The sequence below is a fragment of the Sinocyclocheilus anshuiensis genome, unplaced genomic scaffold, assembly GCF_001515605.1.
Source record: "Sinocyclocheilus anshuiensis isolate Anshui unplaced genomic scaffold, SAMN03320099.WGS_v1.1 scaffold659, whole genome shotgun sequence".
NCBI lineage: Eukaryota > Metazoa > Chordata > Actinopteri > Cypriniformes > Cyprinidae > Sinocyclocheilus > Sinocyclocheilus anshuiensis.
Genome location: NW_015549698.1, coordinates 249,585 through 273,784, shown reverse-complemented (window position 1 = coordinate 273,784; position 24,200 = coordinate 249,585). Strand labels below are relative to the sequence as shown.

The following is a 24,200-nucleotide window of genomic DNA, read 5'->3' as shown; positions in this document are numbered from 1 at the left end:
GCAATATAACAAAGAGTGAAAAATTTAAGGGGGTCTGAATACTTTCCGTACCCACTGTATATTGTAAATTAATGCAAATTCTGCTGATGTCACATTTGTCACATGTTTGAAAAATACATGAAAAAAAACCCAGAAATTGGTCAGTGGCAGTTGGCAGGGCAAGTGTAAATCTGAAATACTGAGCCCTGATTTTACTGGACCAAAATGCAGCATTAAGACAAAAAAAACCAACAACAACAACAACTTAAGACGTAACACTGCTTACTGGATCTCTCATGCTTTTCCTTCTGGGCACCAGGTTTCTCTGGCTTGTCTGTGTGAAAAAGTCACTGCTAGGGTCCTCATGTTCACCAGCTGCTTTAACAACCGCTTCCACCCGACCACCGGAGGGAGCAGGAGACGAGTGGGCAGAGTCCGCGGGCCGCGGCGACACGCTGTCCAAGCGGCTACCATCACTTTCTTCATCCTCGTCGCTGGACAGCACAACTGCATTTCATCAAAACAGGTAAACACAATCTGGATTACTGGCGTCATCTCGTATCCCTCAGTTTTTGGCCAAGCCTGATCAAAAATGAGTCACAAATAAACAGTACAAGAATATTCATAATATAGTATATTTATGTTGTGATGGTTAATATTATTAGTAGCATTTATTGTATGTTGAGTTGTATGCTCTTCTTTTCATGCTTGGGTTTGTTGAAAGATGTTATAAAAGCAAAATAAATCGTTAGTATGACAGTTATAAGTTAGCTAAAGGCACAAAGAAATATTGCATTTGACCCTCCTATTGCAAATTCAGTGATAATCATAACATCCCATAACTTTCCATGACGTCCAAAGTTACACATGTGGCAGCACAAATTATATTTGAGTTGTAGAGGGACATTAATGTTAGAGCCACAACTAACAATTATTACAATTAATCGATTGATCTGTTATTTCCTTAATTAATCAGATAAAAAAAGCCAGATTTTTATTATATATGAAATCATATATCCTGCCCAGTGTTGTCCCTCAAACAATGAAAGAAACTGATAAACAACTATAGTGAACATAGTCTATCCTATACATATGTGCAAAAATAAAAATAAAAAAAGGAGAAAACATTTGCAAAAACAAAACCAACTGCTTGCCCACTGTTTTAAAGTTAAAACCACTAAACAAAAAAAAACTAGAAAATAGAATAGAAAAAAAAAAATACCTTATTGAAACTTGGAAGAACTTGACTGGTCTACAGAAAGCAAAGTCCTAATCCCAAAAACTCATCACCAAACTCCAATGACTCATTTTAGACACTTCCAAAACTGCTGCAACAAAGATGGAAATACAATTTTTAAATAAATGTTTCCATCTTTGTTGCCACAGTTTTGGAAGTGCCTCTTTCTGTTCTAAAGTAGGGGGCGTCCCAATACTTTTGTCCATATACTGTATGTACAGGTCATTGGTGTTTGGTGATGAGTTTTTGGCTCAAGGTCTGCATTTAAAGTCACACCAGAGGTGTTCAGCTGGGATTAGAACTTGGCTTTATGCAGACCAGTCAAGTTCTTCCACACTGACTGAATCAAGCATTTCTTTTTGAACCTGGTATAAACACAGAGGCATTGTCTGTGTATAAACACAGAGGCATTGTCATGTTAGAATAGAAAAGGGTCCTGTCCAATCTGTTGCTATAAAATTAGAAGCACACAATTCCCATTATATGCTTAAACTTTAAGATCTGTACTCATGGAAATTACTAAAGTAGTCAAACCTGTTCATTAGAAGGGGGTGTCCCAATACTTTTGGCTATAGTGTATGTATTTTAAGCCATTTTAAAGTCTATGGTTCGCTTAGGTCTATTTTTATTACCACAAAAAACTATATTACTCGATTAATCGCCAGAATAATCGACCGATTACGTGATTAACAAAATAATCATTAGTGACAGCCCTACTATCATGTCAATACGAACAATATAAAATCTCTGACGAATCTATTGCTGAATCTATGCCATGAAGAATTAAAGCAGTTCTGAAGGCAAAAGGGGGTACAACCTGGTGCTTGCAAGGTGTTCATAAAGTGGCCAGTGAGTGTACGGATTACTTCTACTGTGCCTTTTGGTCCTTGTTAATGATAGGGTACTGCTAAAGTGGCAGGCTAACTGAAACCTAACCAACAAATGTTGATCATTCGTATCATAATGTGATTTGTGATGTAAAAGTGTGACGTGTGGTGTACTCACTGGGGTCATTTAATTCACATGGTTTGCTGATCTGCCGTTTCTTGCCGCCAGCTTGCTTCAATCCATTACACACTGAGCCTCCAGAAGTGACGAGTCGTCCATTGTGAGGAAGCAGCATACCTCCAGGCGTGATCCGCACCGACGGACTCGTCACAACATCTATCTGTTGAGAGCAGCCCCCAGAGGTTCTTATCTGAAGGCTGGGCGGCTGCGAGCGAATGGAGGGCCGAGGAAGCAGCGCTGATGTCACAGCAGGAAGGGGCAGAGTCTCAGCAGGAAGGAGATATCCACAGCGGTCACATTTTACATGGTCCTCACTTGGTTGGCCACATTTACCACAAACTGTGAGGTACTCATCAGGCTGAAGGGACTGCTGGATGTGGAAAGACCCGCAAAATATGCAAACATCTTTTACTCTTAATAGAACACAAAAATGAACATTTGCAGGGATTTTGCAGGTTTCATGAAGGTGAATGTAAGACTAAGGCCTTTTTAAGAACAAGTAAAAGAAATGTAAGGAATAAATTGAAGGAAACGCAATATCAATACACCTTAGTCAGGGTAACACTAACAATTTATTGTCCTCATTTGTAAGTCGCTTTGGATAAAAGTGTCTGCTAAATGACTAAATGTAAATGTAACACCGTTTTTAATTTCTGACAGGAATAAAAACGAGGCTGTGATTGTGTTGTTCAATGGATTACTGTACTGTTGTTTAACAACATACCGATTGTTCACCTGAGGAAATGGCTTTCAGGGGGAAAAAAACACAAATAAAAACCTCTGTCGATTCCTCACCACTTCTTTTTCATATCTGTAATATATTCAATATGACGCATGACTGACTAAGGTCTATGTGTTCTCTAAATGTAAACAGGAGCACACAATGAGTTGTATAATCAACCCTTCAAAACTTGAAACGCTAAACCACGTTCATATTCACGCGATTTTTTGCGCAGCTCGTCAGTGAACAACGGCTCTGTGTAGTTAATGCTGCTCAATGTGAAAGCACGCAGGTGATGGAGATTTACCGCTGATTACAGAACCGGCTTTCTGACAAGATGCGCATTAAATATCGCATGCGATTTATCGTGCAGTCCTACCTCCAACTTATCTCCATTCATTTCATTTATTTTACAACAACAACAAAAAATAGCTTCCCTCAAATGCTTACATATGCAAATAACTTTTACTATGTCTTCTGATTACGCTGCAAAAAAAGCAATGTTCTTCAGAATGTTTGTCTTGTTGCCAAGTGCAAATGTCTAAAGATTCTTAAATCAAGATACATTTACTTAAGAAGCAAAGTAACAATGTTTTCTGTGAAAATTAAAAAAGAGAGTTCACGATTAAAGCAAGAACATTTGCCAGTGGGCTCAGAAAAATCAACTTAATTCACATGAAAAAGTTTTCATACCCCACTGACATTTATTTTGTTCTTGTTTCAACCATAAGCTCACTTAATTTTGTTCAGTTTAGAAGAAAACAAGACTAAATATTTTCATTTTGCAACTCTTGTAAATGCATCATGATTTAAAAGGCATTTGGGTATCTTTTTGAAAAGAAAGTCAAAAATACTGAGGACGATTTGCAATGCATGCAACATTTGTCCTGAATGCCATTAATTTAAGACTTTCTAGTCTGATTTAAGAACTTTTTAGGGCCCAAATTAAGTCTTTCAGGACCTTTTTAAGACCCACAGAAACCCTAATTTGACTTCTGAATTACCCTCATCTGAATGCAGAGGCAGTGAATGTGCAGAGGTATTGTCTCACCTCAACCGGTTTGCCCACAGGAACAGGACTATCATTCATCGGCCGCCGTTTCTGATGGACACGCCTCTTAACACTGATGTCTTCTGAATCTAGTGATGTACAGTAGAACAACAGCCACGTGCTTCAACTCATGTTCATATGATCAAGTGCTTCCAAGATCTCCAAAGGTCTCAAAGCATCTCAGATTAATCACTACTAACTTAACTAAAAAGACCTAAATTAACACTTTACTAACTTGATTGCTCATAAAGTAACTCCAGTAACCAGACAGTCAGTTTCTGAATTTTGATGTGCTCATTCTTTCAGTGCCATAGGAAGATATACATTTATCCGTTAGATATTTTCTGTATATATTTTGTAAATAATGAAATGAGAAAACTCAATGGTTCTTCATCTGCTCACCTGAAATCTCGGGACAGGTGAGATGAATGCTGTCCAGCTCAACTCTTTGGATCATATCGGATCTGCAGGAGAGAAACGTTGTACTCTGAAATACATCAGATCCACTCAAGAAAAGTCACAGCTGATCTTCTGGGTTCAAAACAAATTAAGCTCTATCCAGAAAAATTGTGATCAATTTGGAGGGGAAAATTGTTTTTTCTTTATCAATCAACATTATACCACAAATGCTCAGGAAAGAAGTTGACTTACTGAACCTGGAAGAATCTTTTAGGGTGATGAGAAAACGCTTTACATTACATTAACAGACTATGCAAAATACTGCATGTGGCAAGCCACAAAATGCATTTCAGAACAGAAGTGGGTGATATTTTCTTAACAGGAAGATCAAGTGCACCTGATTTGAAAGTTTTTTTTTGAGCAGCCAAGAAAGTGGTCCAAGAAAGTACAGATATAAACACAGCTAAGGCTTGTCTTATATGTTTTACCTGCTCTTGAAAATGGCATTACTAACAGCTTACTGCTAACTAGACAGTATTACTCCCAATGCACGTATTTCTACTCAATCTATATCAAACATCTGAAGCTGAATTAGCCTATTTATTGGGTGAAGTCAGCTCATACCTTTGCTCCAGCTTTCTGATTGGAGCAGAGAACTGTGCGTGCTGAAAGAGCCGCCCCTGAACCATAACTCCTTGGGACGGCGCTGGACTCATTATCAGATAGCTGGTTCGATTGGGGAGCGGAGACACACTCACTGAACGAGCTGCTTCACTGGGAGACCATCAACAACAACAACACAAGGCATGAGTATATACATTCAATATAAATAAAAGGGAAAAAAATAAATAAATGAAGATTCAAAAGATCTTGTAAATTAAATACACTTCTAATTCATGGAATTATTAAGTCCTTAAACTATAATAATTATAGAATTCGTTTTTTTTTTTCATTTGCCATAGGCTACACGATAATGGTTAAACAATTAATCATGATTATTTAGCTCAAATTGCAATGACGATTATTAATCACGATTATTGACATTTTAGAAATTTCATTTTACATTTCATCATAATTATTGCACTTTCAAATCAAGAGAACATCAACTTGCATGATTTATTTGACCTCATCTAGTTTCCTAATGTATTATGTTTATCATGTAAATTAACACACTCCTTACATTATGAGAAATGGTACAAGAAGCTTCTCTGAACAGCTAAACAAACCTTTTTTCAATTAAAACAATGTATAATGCTACATTCAAGCAACCGCAATTGCAAACAATATTGTAGAGAATCATGTTTTGATTTATTCGTTTATCACTGAGGTTCGCTTACAGATTTGGTCACAGCAACAGTGCAAATGACCACGTGAAAGAAAACATATTACACTTTCATTTGGGCAGATCACTAAACTCCAACTTGCATGTTTGCCATTGTTTTCAGCTCATTAGTTCTTGTGCATGGTTGCCAGGTTGTGAATCTCTTTTTAAGAGAAAAGCACTAATTGGGGGATGTAAACTCTTGAAATCTGGCGGTGAAAGCTTGTTACCAATGCAAGAGAAAAAAATGTCAACTGAAAATGAATTATTTTTAGTATATTAATCAGAGGTAGGCTTGCTGCGATAGACGGTGTTTTCGGTTATGCTGGTGTTAAGCCGCAACACCGGTTATGTCATTTGGCTACCGCGGCACCGCCCCCCACCGTCGTTTAGATTTTTTTATAGTAACACAAATCATTTAGCCTAGTTCAGCTAGAGGACAGACACTTTTAAAAACAAAACGCTCAATGCAGCGTGCCGAACAGTGCACCACGGAGCAGGAGTCAGATTTTATTTATCACGTGAGGAGAGTGAGTCGAGCTGACTGACAAGAGTGAGGTGAGAAAGACAAGACGATGGCAGAAGATTGTTTAGAAAGGAAATGCAAAGGCGACTGTTTGGCAACATTTTAGATTTTGAAAAGCCTGTTGACTGGAAGTTTTTTTTAAACATTCGTTTCTTATTTATTTGGTTCCACAGTGTTTGCTGATTACTTTATTTAAACTGTTTTTAAATTTAAATTTTATTTATTTTATTTTACATCAAGGTGTATATGCCGTGCCTCCACGCTTTCTTATTCGTTTTGCTAATAAACGTTCTATGTTTCTTATTTATTTGGTTCCACAGTGTTTAATGATTTTCAGTTTTATATACCTAATTAAACTTTGTGTAGCCTAAGTAATTTGTTATTTTATTAGGCATATATGGTGTATTTTTATTCGTTTTGTTAATAAAAGTTCTGAGTTTGACGTTGCTGTTGCTTGAATTGAATCAACTGCCAAATTGCCGCTAATTTGAAAGTGAAAGTAAAATGAGCACGGCGCTTTTTCAAGCTATTTGAAAGCCAAGAAATCCGAGGAAAAGAAGGAAAACTCAAACGAACAATTGCTTGATGCCGAATTGCGGCAATTCAATTGCCGCTAATTTGAAAGTGAAAGTAGAATGCGCACCGCACTTTTACAAGCCATTTGAAAGCGAAGAAAAGAGGGAAACTCAAATGAACTAACTCCCCCCCACCCCAACGGTGATACCGGTATTACTGGTGTTGTCACACGTCGATTAACCGGTGGGAAAATTTCCTCACCGTCACAACCCTAATCAGAGGGCATATATTTTATACTTAAATAATTGAGAGAATCTGACATGTAAATAAGATTAATCGTGCAACCCTAATACATGTATACACACACACACACACACAAAAACACACACAATACAATTGCAATACCTAAGCTTGCCGGTTCTGTTGAGTGGCCTTAATTGATTTGGACGTCGTTCATGAGTCTCCATAGACCCATTAGCACTGAAGCGCTTCATCGATGGAGTCTACCAAAGACAGATCAGAGTGCTCATGTTATAAGGTCACAGCTCAACATAATAGCCCAACCCTAACAACCATCAAACTGGAGTTCATTAACATGTAACTGACCACAGTTGCTCTATATGGCCAAAATAATGTTGTATTATATCATTTAGCATTTTAATTCAACCTTTGTCTATTCCAGTCATTTTAAATGTTACATCATAAAATGTTACATCATATAATGACATTCAAGAAAATTGTGCGCTTTACACCTTGTTGCTAACAATTTGGGTCCTTTTCCCCCAATCCCACAAAATGATGACCAGTGTTGGGGGTAATGCATTATTAGTAATGCGAGTTACGTAATCAGATTACTTTTTTCAAGTAACTAGTGAAGTAATGCATTACTTTTTAATTTACAAGAAAATATCTGAGTTACTTTTTCAAATAAGTAATGCCAGTTACTTTGTTTTCCCCATTTATTCACTCCTGTACTCATGTTGAGCAAAATCGGGAGCAAGTACAGAGGCATTCATTGTGTGCCCTGTGTATGGTTAGCTCTATGTGAACATGCATTTACTCATCTCACTTGCACAAAAACAGATTCAGCATTCCTCCAAATGAATAAAGAACAGTGAAATGCAAACTCAGAATATGACGCAAATCTGCAATACTTAAATGGTTAATAACACAAATATCCTTTATGTATTTAATCCTATTTTATTAAAGGGTACCTATTATGCAAAATTCACTTTTACATGTTGTTTGAACATAAATGTGTGTTGGCAGTGTGTGTACACAACCACCCTATAATGATAAAAATCCATTGGAGATGGATGGTGATGGAGATTTACTACTAATCACAGAAAAAGCAAAAGTTATGCGTTTTAAAATAAAAACACTCTAGTGTAAACTAGTGTTGTCACGGTACCAAAATTTCAGTATTTGGTACCAATAAAAATCGCATTCCGAGGATAAAATATGCGTGTTTTGGCGGGGTTCCCCTGGTAAAATTCGCATTCCAGGGGCTAAATATCACGTTAATGGGGTAGTTTTTCAACCCGCGGACATGAAAAACAACCCGCGGCAACAGTGTTAAAGCAGCCCAATTCCGCGGGAAAACTGCGGATTTGGCAACACTGGAAGAGGATAGCTTTTGGATAGCGCATCAAGAACCGGTACTTAAGAAAACCTGGTACCGTAACGTTTTCATTTTTTTAGTACCGACTTGGTACCGAAATACCGGGTCTTTTGACAACACTAGTGTAAACGTAGCCTCAATCTGCAAAGTCTGTATTTTTCTCACACAACCTCTGTAATAATTCCAGAGCAAATGACCTACTGTTTTTCTGCAAACTCAGAGATCATCTGAGAAACCTAATCCCATTCGAATGCGTATGTCTGTGATTGTGACAATATTTCACAACGCATTTCCTTGTGTGTTCTAGCCAATGTGAACTACCGTAGACACTCCTAACACCACACGCATATTCTGCTTGGTGTGTGCCATCCGAGGCAGAGCTGAACACAAACAAGTAACGTATACTTGAGGTTTCATGTGTGCAAAATATGTCAAAATGTCTGTCTTGGTGAGTATTTACATATGAAGACAGCCAGTTATGTCTTAAGTGAACATCAACAATTGGGAAGGAAATCTTCCTTATCAAATGTGATATGAACATTTGAGAAGACCACCCAACAGTAGAAATACAATACAGACCCTAGGTGAATCAGGAAAGAGAAACAGAGAGGACTGGAGCTCTATCACTGACAAATAACTGAAAGAAAATGAGAGATAATAGACCATATGAGAGGGATGGAAAGATTGTGGATACCTTCATTCTCTCAGGGGAAAGCTCCTGCTGGCCACTCACTCGCTCCATGGTCACAAGGGTGGCGCTAGTGGAAAACAAGAGACACATTTAGGGGTCATTTACTCAGAACATGTATTTGCTTTGAAAAACCAGACACATGGGCAGTTGTGTGGTTGGAACACAAGGTCTCAAGAAGTGTTTTTTAAAAGGTGAAGGCTGCATTTTTAGAACGGTTTGCCATGTGTGAGACACTGCAAAAGATGGTCTAAGATACCTGTCTACAGACCTGGGTAGATTACTTACAAATTGTAGTCCGTACAAAAACTGTAGTCAGTAACGGAATACATTACATTACACAATTCAGTTAACATAATCAGACTACTTTTTGATTACTTTGGAACGAACTAGTTTATAACATTGATTTAAATAGTATAATAGAATGGGAACAGAAAATATATTCCATTCATTGTTATTGACAACAAGAAGTGCAATAAATATTAGGCATTTTAATAGGGATGCACGATATCATCGGACCAATATTGGAATCGGTCGATAATGGCTTTAAATGCAAATATCGCCATCGGCCAGATATGACAAATTATGCCGATATGTCTTGCCGATAAGAGGAGTACATTAACTCACATGTGCTCAGGGTGTGCTAGCGATTAGATCACGTCAGCAGTGTGGCTCATTCTTGAAGCAAAGTTTTGCCTGAATGGTGATTGGATTCACTGTTTTAGATCGCTGCATTTAAACTGAGAATGCATGTAAAGAATGACGCGTGCGGTGTATGATAGATTAAACAGTAATAGCACGTGCAGTGGCAGCCTCCCCCGGGTCCTAACGCCCACTCAGTAAGGAGTTTTAATTCCGTAGGGGGCACTGTTGGCCTACTTCTAATAAAATGAAAGCAAAATACACAAATAATATTTAGACTGTATTTCTGATTAAATAAAGCAGTAATTGATGCCATAAAATCATGAGTATGTTTTTATTTAAAGGTCAGAAGCTTACATGAAAAAAAAAAATTATCACAAACATGACACTTAAATTAAATAATGTTATATATACTGATTTATTCATTCATGTGTAATATGTTATATTTTTAAACAAATTATGAGCTCTAAAAGATTTTCAGAATTTTTACAACTCTTTTGCTTTAGACCATTTACAAATGTTAAATCATAAAATAAAATGTTAATGTTACCACTGCATCTTTCTGATAAAAAAATGCAGTGATTAATATAGTTTATTTATAGTTATTTTCAAATCTCCAATGTACTGTCATTATAAAAGAACTTTATTATCGTTTATTTAATTCTAACAAATAAGTTCTTGTTAAAGACTAACCAAAATTTTTAATAATTATATATCAGCATCGGCTATCGGCCAAAATGAGTTGAAAATTACCGGCATATCGGATATCGGCAAAAATCAGTATCATGCATAGCTACATTTTAATTATCAAGGTTTCCCAAACTGAGGTTCGTAAAGGAACTGCAGGGGGTTTGTGAGTTCAATGAAAGGCAAATAATTAAATCATAAAAATGTAAAATTATAACTAAATTATTACTAAAAAATTTTAATTATTTTATTTGTTTACCTGCATGTCATGTGAACATTAACCAACGTCAGAGAACCTTGAACATGCAAATGTGATACCTAATTATTAAAATATGTATTTTAAAATCTCAAGGGTACTTCAAGTAAATATATTATGTGAAAGAGATTCGGCTGACAAAAATCCCTGCATTACATGTAAATAAGAAATAATGTGAATTTGTGCATTTCAATGCGTATGAAAGACAAAAGCCTTCCAAAGACATAGTAATATATGGTTAAATAACCAACTGAGTGATAATTCAAATACAAATAAACGTGTTCATTAGTAGTTGATGCAATGTTGAAATGCAAAGAAAACACTTCTTCAAATTGGAATGATTTTTGCAAATCCAGTGGTCAAAATAGTAGTGACTGGTCTTTGTGTGAATGTTCACAAAATTGGAAGACTTCATGAATGTATATATTATGCGGCAGGGTATTCTTAAAAGAAAAATGTAAAAAGATGAAAAAGAAAAATTTTTATTTAAAATGTAAAAGATAAAAAATAAAAATTAGGCAGAATCAATAAATTATGAATAATTTATTGCCACTGAGCGAATAATATGTAGCTAATCAATAAAAAAGTAACTGTAGTCTGATTCTAAGTATTTTACAATGTAGTTTAATTAATTACAAGTACTTAATTTTTGAAATCTGATTACGTAATCCAGATCACGTAATAAGTTACTACCCAGCTCTGCCTGTCTAGAAAGTATTTACTTACAAAAACAATGGAAAAGAGGCACAGTGGAATGGAAAAATGTGTTATGCATCACACTTGGTTTGACTGCTTGACCTGGAGTGTTTGATTCGAGTCTCCTTTCACATCATGTTTTTAATGGTGTGTTTTTCTTCTTTTCTTCAGGTCAACTGTATGCTTTTACTGTTAGGAAAGTGCACATTCACTAAACATCTCTATTTGAAGTACTGTGCTGATGATAAAACTATGTCATGCAGACTGACCATGACCTGGAGTGGAAATGCTGACATGTGAACTTCAGACACATTTGGCCTCAGTATTTCATTAACTCCTATTTGGCCTTGATGTTTCTGTAAAGCGTAACAATAATAGCATTGACTCAAAGCAGCTTTAAGCGTGCAGAGATGCCCGAGTGTGCTGCAAGTTGTTCTGTGCTAAATGACCTTACTCATGTCTGCTGTCGTCTTCACTATCATCTGAGAGAGAACACCTCCAGGTCTGCTTAAAGCCTCCATCTCTCCTGTCCTCACATTTATCCAGAGCTATCAAACACATCAGAACAACGTATCAGAACACGGCCATTAAATAAATGATAGCAAAAGGAATCAAAATCTTTAGAAAACAGCTGAATAAGAAATTAAATGTCCATATACATCAAGATTCAGACATATGAACACAGCAATTGTGCTCTCACACCCGCACCAAAATAATCAGTCTGTGTAACCGCTCTTCTCCGAAACAGGTGCATTTCAAGAATAATGTCCCGATGAAGGCTCTAACTGGTAAATTATATCAAATTTACCTTCGGGAATGACGGCTACATTCACAATCAGCCCGCTGAGCTAAATATTCGATGGATGATGCCATGAGAAACAAAGTTGTACTCAATGAGAGGACGGTTTTACTCACACAAGACTTGCATAAACGCATTTTGGTATGCTCTGAAATGGTACCTTGAAAGTGAACCAAACCAAGAAGAAAATGCAACATTTTAACAATTCAAGTCCCTGTTTTGAAACAAATCAGACAATCCTTAGACACACATCGAGACAGAAGTAACGACTGCAGAAAAGATTTCTGAAAACGGAAAACATTTATTATTTCTGTCAAATATCAATTACACTATTACTATTATTTTTGATCAATTAAATGCTATATTGGTGAACGAACGCATTTTTTCATGAACACTAACAACATTTCTATCAAAAACAAGGTGATTCTAATATGTGACCCTGGAGCACAAAAGCAGTCTTAAGTCGCTGGGGTATATTTGTAGCAATAGCCAACAATACATTGTATGGGTCAAAATTATACATTTTTCTTTTATGCCAAAAATCATTAGGATATTAAATAAAGATCATGTTCCATGAAGATATTTTGTAAAGTTCTTACCGTAAATATATCAAAACTTAATTTTTGATTAGTAATATGCATTGCTAAGAGCTTCATTTGGACAACTTTAAAGATGATTTTCTCAATATTTAGATTTTTTTGCACCCTCAGATTCCAGATTTTCAAATAGTTGTATCTCAGCCAAATATTGTCCGATCCTAACAAACCATACATCAATGGCAAGCTTATTTACATATTTATTTATACATACAGCATATTCAGGTGATTTATAAATCTCAACTTCGAAAAATTGACACTTAAGATTGGTTTTGTGGTCCAGGGTCACATTTCAGCTCAGTCTATCTAACTATCTATCTGTAAAATAACTATTGTATAAAGCACTGAAAGCTTGACCTAAAACCCTTTTCCAAAACCACTTTTCAGACAAGGCTTTGTCAAAGGTCAGGAAACTTTTTCTTAATAAAACTGCATAGAAATGAGAAACGATAACATATTTGATCACATTTGAATTGGGATATTATGCAAGAGTAGTCAACAATTAATTCTTCTCTTTGATGCGTTTTCATGACATTGTGATGGAAAACAGGAGAATATAGTCATTCGCATACGAGAGGAAAACAACATTTAATGCATATATTAACATTACTGCGTGAGTCTGAAGGGCCCACGATGAAACAATGAGAAACACAGTTAAGAAATCTAAAGACAGCGGTGATGAATGCATATACAGTCTTGTTTATTGTTGATGACAAGCTAGAATGAGTAAATTTACGTTGATTTAATATATATATATTTTTAATTCAATGGTTTCTGAAGTTTGTTTATATCGGCGCATAGCGTCAGGCCTCAGTCTGTTTTAGCATCCATACACTGAAACAGATACCTTAGCAAGGGGACAGACCTTTACACTACACATATGTAATACAATACACTTTAATTGAAGTATATGTATTGTTGAATCTCCTCAGACGTTTATATGTTTTGCAGCGTGAATGCAGCTGCTCGGCTAGCACATGCGCTAATGCACACACGACGAAATCTAACTGATAATATAACGTTATATATATATATATTTGCACACCAACACGAGAAAAACAGCACGTTAAAACACAATAAAGGCACAAATACACAAAGCTCGTGTCTTACCTTCAATAAATAGACTCTTTTTATGATTCATATTAGTCCATCCTTTCAAACGGGGTTAATCTCGCGCACTGCACTTAAGAGGCTTCTGTCACTTCGACACTTAAAACACTTTAATATTTCACATTTGATTTCATGAGTTCAGATTGCAATTGAACTCAAACTCAATCTATGGCAAATTATGTCGCCTGGTGTTTTTCAGTCCATCTTCAGTCCAAACGAGCAGAAAAAAAACAGGACCAAAGTAAACAAAAATAAAATAAAAAATCGCCGTCTGACTGCGGTGTTAAAAGCTTAATAACTCACAAAGATAATTAAGCGACCAGTGTGAGAGACTGAAACGCATTTAGTAAAACATGAGATTTGAAGACATTTTGTGAAACTCTGAGCGGTTAAAAGTGCATTACTCTGCAGCATGAAGCGCTATTGAGTCACTTCCGCCAAGACTTTTGTGCAATATTAGTAAAATGTCGTAAATGTAATCTATTTGCTAGTGCTTTGGCATATTATGCTTAAATATCAGTATTTATCTAGAATGCAGTGGCCATGATATGCTTCTTAACTCATGAATAACAACAAAAAATTAAATCCTAAATATTAAGCCAAAAGGATGTAAACCCTGTAAATAATACCACCATGAATGCCATGCAAGTGCATGCCATGTAAGTAGAAAGTAGAAAACGAACTGAAAGTCTGGAGAATACTAACTTATAAATAATGGATGCATATTTTTGTTTACCAATGGCTTGCTTAACACCCAGCTATGATTTGGGATGCATAATTGTCAAAACTCCTGTCTCAGGTGCCATTTTTAGGGATGATATGCAAAGTATCATTTTTTTTTTCATCTAAAATACTTAAAAAAAAATCTAATTCTGTGTACACTGCACACTGAAGAAAAAGTGCATCAATGGTGCATCAAAAGTGCATCAATTAGTTTACAGTTCATAAAATGGGACAAGTGGGTGTGCAATCACAAATCGGATACATCAACAAAAGCAACTTGGGCATATATTACATTAAAAATAAATAAAAGTTCTTTATTTGTATCAGCGGTTCCATAAAGAACCTTTAACATCCGCAAAACCTTTCCAAAAGGTTCTTTATAGTGGAAAAAGGGTTCTTTAGATGTTTAAAATGTTCTTCACACTATCATTACTATTTACTGAGTTTATCAAGTGAAAGAATCGACATTATGTCCAACCTGTTTTATGCATACAGTAAGCATACATATGAATATTGCTTGTTTGTATTTGGTATGACTATGCTATGCCTATTTTGAGGGAGGACCCGATTTATCGGCATTGCTTATACATGCACCCTACCATAATGACAGCTCTGTAAGACAGTTATTAGACAGTAAAGCAGATGGCGCTGTCAACCTGGAGATAACTGTTAATCATATTGAGACAAGATTTGTTTGTTTTTTTCATTTATTTGACAGAAATCTGTTGCAACATTACAAATACTTTCACTGTTATTTTAGATCAATTTAATAAGTCCCTTTTAAATAAAAGTATGCATTTAAAAATAACTAGGCCTAATTTAATTATGATAATAAATTATACATTTTAAATATAATATTCAAACACATAATAATATGATCGAAATCCCAAGTAAGCTATGATTTAAATATTTTCTTGGCTTCTAAGTTGGATATACATTTATTTCTTTAAACAGTTATTTATAATTCTTAAGAATGACCACAAATAATTGTTCTGAGCAAAGTCTGTCAAATAAAACCAGGTGCAGTTTTAAGCAATGATCAACGTTAACAGTAGGGGGCAGCAGAGAACATTTCAAATCATATTTCTACACGAATGTCATTCCATATCATACCATATCTTAAGTTACAACATCCCTTATTATCCTAACATTGTATGTGCGCATACAAAATTAAAGTCAATAAGAAATATCCCAGATTCACTAATCAAATTTGCGGCATTAACCATATTAAGTCTTTTGTACAAAGGGTCAGATTTCCTTGTCAACTCAAGTGGCTGCTGTGATAATTTAATAATTTGACGAAATGCTAAAAAAAAAAAAATCATGAAATTCTGAAATATTTTCTATTTATTTTTCATTAAGATTGTTAAATCAATATCAGTTAAACAATCTGAACATCTTACATTATGAAAATAAATCTGACCTTTAGTGTAAATATGTTAAACAAATTTGATGAGTGACTCAGAAATAGTGCAGAATCTTAAATATCTCTTTTTTTTTTTCATTTATGTTCATTTATTTATTTTTTATTTTTTTCAAAATCCTGAAACATTCTGTTTAATTAGAGGCTGAAATGGAAATAAATTCTCAGAATTTTTGAGTCCACAATAGTTTGCTATCTACACACTCTCAGAAAAAAGGCATAAAGCTGTCACAGGGCTGGTACCCTTTAGATAAAATGCTGTAAAGTTGCAAAGACTAAAGTCTCAAATCCAAAGAGACATTCTTTATAAAAGTTAAGACTCATCAACACCCTCCTAAAACGGCTCGTTTAAACACGCCCCCACATGTCTACCTCACTGTGTGGGAAGATTTGCATAACGCCGCCCAAATGTTCACACAAAGAAAGAAGGCGTAACTTTGATTCTTGCTGTAGTATTGTTGCTGCCGCCGCCGCCATGTCGTGAAGACGCTGTGTGTTTCATTGTGAAAGCGAAACTACTTTGTTTGGTCTTCCAAAAGAGGACACAACTAGAAATCAGTGGTTAAGTTGTATTTACAACACTGTTCCAGAACACTTCAACCCAAATATTCAGATGTGTGCAGCACATTTTATGGAGGACTGTTTCCTGATCCTGGTAGAGTAGACTACAATGCCGGCTGTTCTGACTCACAGACTATAAGTACGTTTTTTATATTTAAAGAATTTGCCACTGACGATTCAAACACGACTTCTGAGCAGTGTAGAGTAACGTTAGCACTTGTTGTTTGTTGTTTCTCTGATCACAAATGCACCCGTGCTCTATTATACCTATAATCCCCGTGGCTTTGTGCTCTGCCGAGAGAGAGACAGAAAGAGAGAAAGAGGGAGGAGGGACAAACGTGAGCTCATCCTAAACAACTCTCATCCAGGGTCAGATTCACAGAGAGACACAAAGAGAGAGCAGTGGAAAAGAAACAATCACAGAGACACATTTGAAACGAAAGAGATGGACAGGAAATAAAGCTTTCAAAAACTGGGGCCAACTAAAACTAGGTTTTACACAAGAAAACATGAATGCTGCTTGTTGCAAAACTTGCCACCAGGATATTAGTGTGTTCTTGGCTGGTCTGGTGGTTCGTTCACACTAAATTGCTCAAAGTAAAAAAAATTTAAAAAGGGAGGTTTTACTCATCTTACTTGCCAAGAATAGTTTTATTTAGTATTTATTCCCCTAAAGTGTTTATTTATTATTGGTTTAAATTATTGTCTTATTTATTCATTTGTATGAATTTAGTTCGACTTATACTGTATCTCTTTAGCGTATAAATGCTATGGCCCCGGTTAATCTGATTACTGTCTCTTTAATAAGAAGGTTAAGAGCACCTCTTTAAGAGGTTTTGGACACATGCAGTAATAAAACACAGAAGACACAGTAGTGCTGAGCAGAGTTTGTTTTTTTGAGACCTGTCAAGTTATCTCTTGTTAAAATGAAGTTCACTTTAGCTTACCGTGGTTTTGGACACATGCAGTAATAAAACACAGAAGACACAGTAGTGCTGAGCAGAGTTTGTTTTTTTGAGACCTGTCAAGTTATCTCTTGTTAAAATTAAGTTCACTTTAGCTTACCGTAAAGGATAGTTTACCCAAAAATGAAAATTTGATGTTTATCTGCTTACCCCCAGGGCATCCAAGATGTAGGTGACTTTGTTTCTTCAGCAGAACACAAACTGAGATTTTTAACTCAAACTGTTGCAGTCTGTCAGTCATATAATGTCAGTGGATGGGAATCACAGCTTTGAGAGTCATAAAACATGCAGAAACAAAACCAAATTAAACCCTGTGGCTCGTGATGATACATTGATGTGTAAAGACACAAAACGATCGGTCTGTGCAAGAAACCGAACAGCATTTATATCGTTCCACCAGCAGGCATCAGTTAAGGTAAAAGTCTGTGAAAGTGATGAAAGTTGTGCCTCTTTGGGATGGCACTTCAATGCACTGTTCACTTGCAGAATGCAAGCTTCTAGAGGGCATGTAAGTCTGAAGTAGTGAATGTAGGTAAAGGGGTGCAGAGCTAGTGGTTGTTTTGTAGGCAAACATTAATGCCTTGAATTTGATGTGAGCGGCTATCGGTAGCCAGTGCAATCTGATGAACAGAAGTGTGACATGCCCTATTTTTAGCTTGTTAAAGACTACTCTTGCTGCCGCATTCTGGGTTAGTTGCAGAGGGTTGATAGAACTGTCTGGAAGACCTGCCAAGAGGATGTTGCAATATAGGACAGAACTAGAGCTTGAACTATCAGTTCTGTTTTGGCAAGGTTGAGTTTAAGGTGATGGTCCTTCATCCAGCAAGAAATGTCTGTTAGACAAGCTGAGATGTGAGCAGCTATCGTCGGATCATCAGGATGGAATGAGAGGTAGAGTTGAGTGTCATCAGCATAAAAGTGATATGAAAAGCCATATTTATGAATGACAGAACCTAGTGATGCCATGTAGACGGAGAAGTGGTCCAAGAACTGAGCCCTGAGGCACCCCAGGAGTTAGATGTTGCGACTTGGACACCTCACCCCTCCAAGATACCTTGGACCTATCCTATCTGATGAGAGAGGACAACAGGAGATGGACTTTTCCAAATGCTCTAATGATGGATTGGTTACATGCAGCTTTTCACTTCACCAGATGTTAACTGATGGACTGGAGTGGTGTGGATTATTGTGATGTTTTTATCAGCTGTTTGGACTCTCATTCTGACAGCACCCATTCACTGCAGAGGATCCATTGGTGAGCAAGTGATGCAATGCTTATTTTTTCTCCATCTGTTTAGATGGAGAAACAAACTCATTTACATCTTTGATGGCCTGAGAGAGAGTACATTTTTATTTTTGGGTGAACTATTCCTTTAAATAAGAAGAAGCCCCAACAGGGTTGAAAATGGTAATGTCTTGGTCAAATAACTTCATGAACATTATAAGTGGACCTCAGGGAAAACAGTAAAATAAAATAAAGTAAAATGAAATAAAATACATTATGACACGTCAGTTGTACAGTCCACAATCCATGGCAAAATCATTAATGGTAAAAGTATGTTTATTTCATAAGAAACCACTACAAACAGAGCATAATGAATATAATCTTTCTTATAATATCTTTTATCCTGCTACAAAATATTAATGAAATTAATACACACTATCAAATGACCACAATTATCACATTACAAACAATGAATAAATACTGTGAATTAATGAAAATAGCCAGATACATTTTAATTTATAAACCTATGTCAAGCCAAGTAAACCGCCTAGAAAAGTCTGCGTCTAAATAGGCATCTACTAACACCCACAGTGACCAGCTCTGTGAATTGCTAAATGAATTTGATGTCACAGTTAAATTACACCCTTAACCTAATCATAAAATGTAACTTCCAAAGACACAGTCACTCAAAGTTATGTAATGTTTTTCTCTTGGTTTGTGTTTGGTTGTTGATTGCATTGCTTTTCAGTGAGTTGCAGCTACTATGAAAATATCACACAGATGGCTTATACACATAATTATAGATTCTACATGTGTTGCATTCTTGCTCAAAAAGTCAGCAGTTCTTCATAGATGTAAATCTCTAACAGTCATTTTGGTGAATGCCAAATAAACGTGCTAATGAAACTCTCGTAAGAACTAAACTCATCATGACAAATAGCTCAACACAATGAGATAGCAAGCCTTTTGTGCTACCATGGGTGATCTCATTCGTATTCATAGGTATTAGCAGAAAATGTGCACACATACTTTTTTGTACGTTTAGACACTAAAACTGTACAATATCAATATTAACCGCAATTAAAATGTAAATGTTTTTACATAAGTAAACCAGTCTTATCCTTAGAGGAATCCTCTAACAAGTGAGAATACCCGTTTGAGTTTTACATACTTGTAAATGATGGAAAATCCTTTTTTTCAAGTCAAATGTATTCATAAATGAACTCTGCATGGGCCTAATAAAAGTAACCCGAAGACTTAAAGGGACAGTTCACCAAAAATGGAAATTCTGTCATTATTTACTCACCCTGACATTGTTTTAAACCCGTGTGAATTTCTTTCTTCTGCTGAACACAAAATAAGATATTTTGAAGAATGTGGGTAACCAAACATTTGATGATAGCCATTCACTTCTATAGTATTTTTTTCCGTACTGCCAAAGAGAGAAATTCATGCAGGTTTAGAAAAACATCAGGGTGAGTAAATGATGACAGAATTTTCATTTTTAGGTGAATTGTCCCTTTAAGTCATATGCAGGCTTTCTATGGCTAAATCATCAAAGATATAAAATGTTACCAATTTATTGATTCATACAGAATAGAATGAAACCAATATAATTTCAAAAACTGTGAGTGTGTTAAATAAATAAATAGCCAACATATTTAATAAATCTTATTTATTATAAAAACAATAAAATCCACCTATTCATTCCTATAATTCATTCATTATAAATACATAAAATACTTTATGTTTTAAATGCTGCCATTACTTTGATTCTGTAGATTCTATCCAAATCTCAAAATATGCTAGAACCCTTTTGTGTATGAATACCTATGAATGCTAATGAAATCATGTTGCTGCTACACAAGCTCACAATGGGCAAAAACGCAATCCCATCAGCAGTAGCATTATGTCACAATCCAGGTCCACCTCACAATCAACCCGCTTTGGTTTAATAGCTTATTTTAAGTTGAGTTGTAGTCACAACTCTTTCAAATTACTTTCACCCATCACAATAATCAGCTCTCCTTCAATTCTCTTCTGTACAATGTTTATTTTGTCACAAAAAGTAATCCGGAGGAGTAGGAGAAGGCGAGGTGTTGGGATGGGAAGGCCGAGTCTCGTTTGAACTGATGAGCTTCTCGTAACGAGCTTTGTATGTGTCTCGCTCTCTCAACACGCGAGACAGCTCACACTGCAGCTGCTCCAGCTAGACAAACCAAAACAGAGAGAAATCATAAATACTAAAATCATGTTGATTGCTATTAACTTTCTAATGGAAATAGTGATCATCTTTTCTTTACTACTGTTATACATATCTACGGAGCCCCGCACATGACATGCAAGAAAAAAAATAAAAAAAATCGTGGGCACGATTTATTAATTCGTTCCCTCGATTTACTAGATTGTGCGCACGATTTAATAATTCGTTCCCTCATTTTAAGTAAATCGTGCACTCGATAATAATCCGTGCCCTCGTTCTAGGTAAATCGTGCGCACGAAAGTATAATTAGTTGTACTTCCTGTCCGCATACGCATTCTCATAAACGTTGCTGCTATATGTTATGTCATGTTATTTTATGTTATGGACAGAGACACTTTAATTTGGTTTTATTTTGAGTTGGGGATGAGTTATAGAGACATTCTCAAAAGCCTTGCAGCGTTGCATGGAATCATTTTAAGTGAGAGACATCTACATCGCATACTAATAATTGGAGGACTCTACTGGCTACGGCGCACGATTTACCTAGAACGAGGGCACAAATTATTATATTGAGCGCACGATTTACTTAAAACGACGGAACGAATTAGCCTATTAAACCGTGCGCACGATCTAGTAAATCGAGGGAACGAATTAATAAATCGTGCCCACGATTTTTTTTTCTTGCATGTCAAGTACATATCTAAGTGAAAGGGCTTTTACATTTTTTCAAAAATAGAACTTTTTAGAACGTTTAAAATTAAACAAGCAAGCCGCTAGATGAGAAAAAGTAACACAAAAGTAACATAATGCATTACTTTATGTTACTTTCATGAGTTCGCCTGCCCATCCAGTCCTTATGGTTAATGGTAAACGAACTTGGCTTGCAGTCCTCAATGGAGGCTTGAACCCGAAGCTCAGCTTGAGCGCCGAGTTCAACCCCCCATTGCAGTACTACCTAGAGGGAGAAAAACAGAAATAGAGGAGGAGATGGGGAGGTGGAGGGATGCCGGACGAATTGAAGCTGGGATGGCGCAATGAGAGCTGCTTATATAGGCTCGTGATGATGATTGACAGGACTGAATGATCAGGCTCCTCCCGAACCTATGTTTGGAACTTCATTTAAAGTTACTTTTTTAGTGAGTAACACAATATTGTAATGCATTACTTTTAATAGCACCTTTCCCCAACACTGGTTATAATTGACTTTTGTTGTTTGTGGTTGTATTTGTCTAATTTCTGTCATGTTTCAGTGCTTGATAGTGTACCTGCTGTGTGAGAATGTGCTTCTCGGACTCAAGCGCGTGCCGGTGCTGGAGTCGTTTGTAACGGCAGGACTGGGCATAACCGCGGTTCTTCAGTGTCCGTCTTTTCTGTTTCAAACGGACCACCTCATCTTTGCTTACCCCACGCAAATGTCTGTTCAGCTCTCGCACTGACAGACTTACCAACTGCTCATCGGAAAAATGCTCATCCAGCCCGCACTGAAAGAGAAAGAGACAATAAGAGGTAGGTCTGAGAGATTTGTTACGGAATGGACACAAAGTGTGATAATGACAATCAAAGCTTTATCAAACACTCACATGGACAATAACGGATAAATGATTAGTACACAGCGGTTGAAATGTCTGATGTACTGAACAGTCAGATGAAAACAGCACAGTCATATTAAAGAAGGATTATTTATTTAATGTAGTTTGTTTTGCCTTATTGCTTTTGTGGTGCTAATAGAATTGTATTCAATCCAGTTGATATCAACAACTGTAAAAACCATGACAAGATAATAACCACAACAGTAATGATAATAATAAAAAAAACCTGCAATAGTCATACAGCTGAGCAAGTTCAAATTTTTCTACTACAAGATTTATGTATGTATGCATGCATGCATTTTCAGTGAAGTAGTTTTGGTTGCAATTGAAACATCACTGAGAACAAATTCCTTTTTAAAAATTAGTCACTCTCAAACTCGCAATTCATAACTGTTTAGGCAAATTGGTGGCAGACTGGAATTATTTGTTACTAATAATGTTTCAACTGCAACCAAAACTACTTAACTTAAAATAAATCAATCAATCAACTATATAGTAACTATCAATGAACGTGCTTAAGTTGTTGATATCAACTGGTTTGAACACAACTCTAGCAGTGACACAAAAGCCACGAGGCAAAACAAACTACACTCACTAGTAGCAACCAAACTGCTATACTATATGACTATGCTGTTTTCTCATGACATCACGTTGGATAATATAACAATAAAACAAAAATGTATGAGCTTTGTGTGTATGTGTGTAACATAGTTTGGCCTAGAGGTGTAGTGTAGTGTGTGTGTGATTTTGGCAGCACATTTCAATACAGCATAATCTGACTGAGTGTAAGTGACAGTGATAAGGATTACATCACAATAATAGTAGATATTACCATAATCTGATAGCGCTGCTCCACATTTAGAGACAGGCATTCACAAGCCACATCCATCAAATTGCTTTCAACACACTTCAAAACAAAATCACCAACCATTTATAGTTCAAAATGTGAAAAATGTGAATCCCTAAATATAGAAAGGCCAAATTAACTTTTAAAAGAGTTTTCTCATTTTGTCCTCACCTTTGGAAGTGTTTCCTGAAAAGCTGAAAATTATTTTGGGAACTTAATCTGCTGAAGAAGTCTGATCGCTGTTGAGTACATGCACGTGACTGTGCTGACAACCATTTTAGGAGGATGAATTAGTGACTGCAAGTACCTGAATGACTTGCAGATGATGATGATGATGATGATAATGGCCTTGCATTGGATAGTGTGGGTGATGGAGGCGGCTCTGTGGACTGAGGGGTTGTGAGAAGGGACTGGTGGATGTGTTGAGAGATGGAGGGGTGGAAGAAATGACCAGTATAGGTCGGTGACACATGTCTGACGGCTTGTTAAGAACAAGATCAACACCGCTGTCACTGCTGGAGTCACCCATGTGACTGCTGCTCGAACTCTGGGACAAAACTGGGAACTGCGGAAGAGATTACAAAGAGCACATTAGAAAGAGATTTCAATGAAAATGGCACATTTGGACAAACACATTTGGCCAGTGGTTCTTTTGACCAGTGGTTTCCCTTGGGTCCTCAACCCTGTTCCCGGATAAAAAAAATTCAAGTTTTATGTATTTCCCTAATCAAAAACATCTGAATCAGGTCATTAGCTCATTAGTAGAGACTCCAAGATGTGTTATTGGTGTGCAGATAAATGAGACCAGGGT

At 36.3% G+C, this 24,200-nt stretch overlaps 2 protein-coding genes across 5 annotated transcripts in view; both read right to left on the bottom strand.

Moving 5' to 3' along the window:
* Positions 1-14,258, bottom strand: part of LOC107660507 (sentrin-specific protease 6-like) — a 46,372-nt gene extending 32,114 nt beyond the window's left edge. For 2 of the 4 annotated variants that reach the window (XM_016449824.1, XM_016449826.1), the window contains exons 1-9: positions 13,854-14,258; positions 11,803-11,896; positions 9,074-9,137; positions 7,164-7,261; positions 5,020-5,169; positions 4,399-4,460; positions 3,997-4,085; positions 2,222-2,594; positions 266-486 (exon numbers count right to left, since the gene is read on the bottom strand). In XM_016449824.1, coding sequence (XP_016305310.1) covers positions 266-486; positions 2,222-2,594; positions 3,997-4,085; positions 4,399-4,460; positions 5,020-5,169; positions 7,164-7,261; positions 9,074-9,137; positions 11,803-11,896; positions 13,854-13,884 — 1,182 coding nt within the window. In that variant the 5' untranslated portion in view covers positions 13,885-14,258. The remainder of the gene's footprint in view (positions 1-265; positions 487-2,221; positions 2,595-3,996; positions 4,086-4,398; positions 4,461-5,019; positions 5,170-7,163; positions 7,262-9,073; positions 9,138-11,802; positions 11,897-13,853) is intronic. The other 2 variants (XM_016449825.1, XM_016449827.1) reach the window with 2 other exon arrangements.
* A 6,199-nt stretch (positions 14,259-20,457) lies between these two features.
* The window catches only part of LOC107660532 (transcription factor MafA-like), a 9,249-nt gene continuing 5,506 nt past the window's right edge, over positions 20,458-24,200 (bottom strand). Inside the window, exons 4-6 of the mRNA XM_016449857.1 lie at positions 23,697-23,954; positions 22,219-22,434; positions 20,458-20,959 (exon numbers count right to left, since the gene is read on the bottom strand). Coding sequence (XP_016305343.1) covers positions 20,810-20,959; positions 22,219-22,434; positions 23,697-23,954 — 624 coding nt within the window. The 3' untranslated portion in view covers positions 20,458-20,809. The remainder of the gene's footprint in view (positions 20,960-22,218; positions 22,435-23,696; positions 23,955-24,200) is intronic.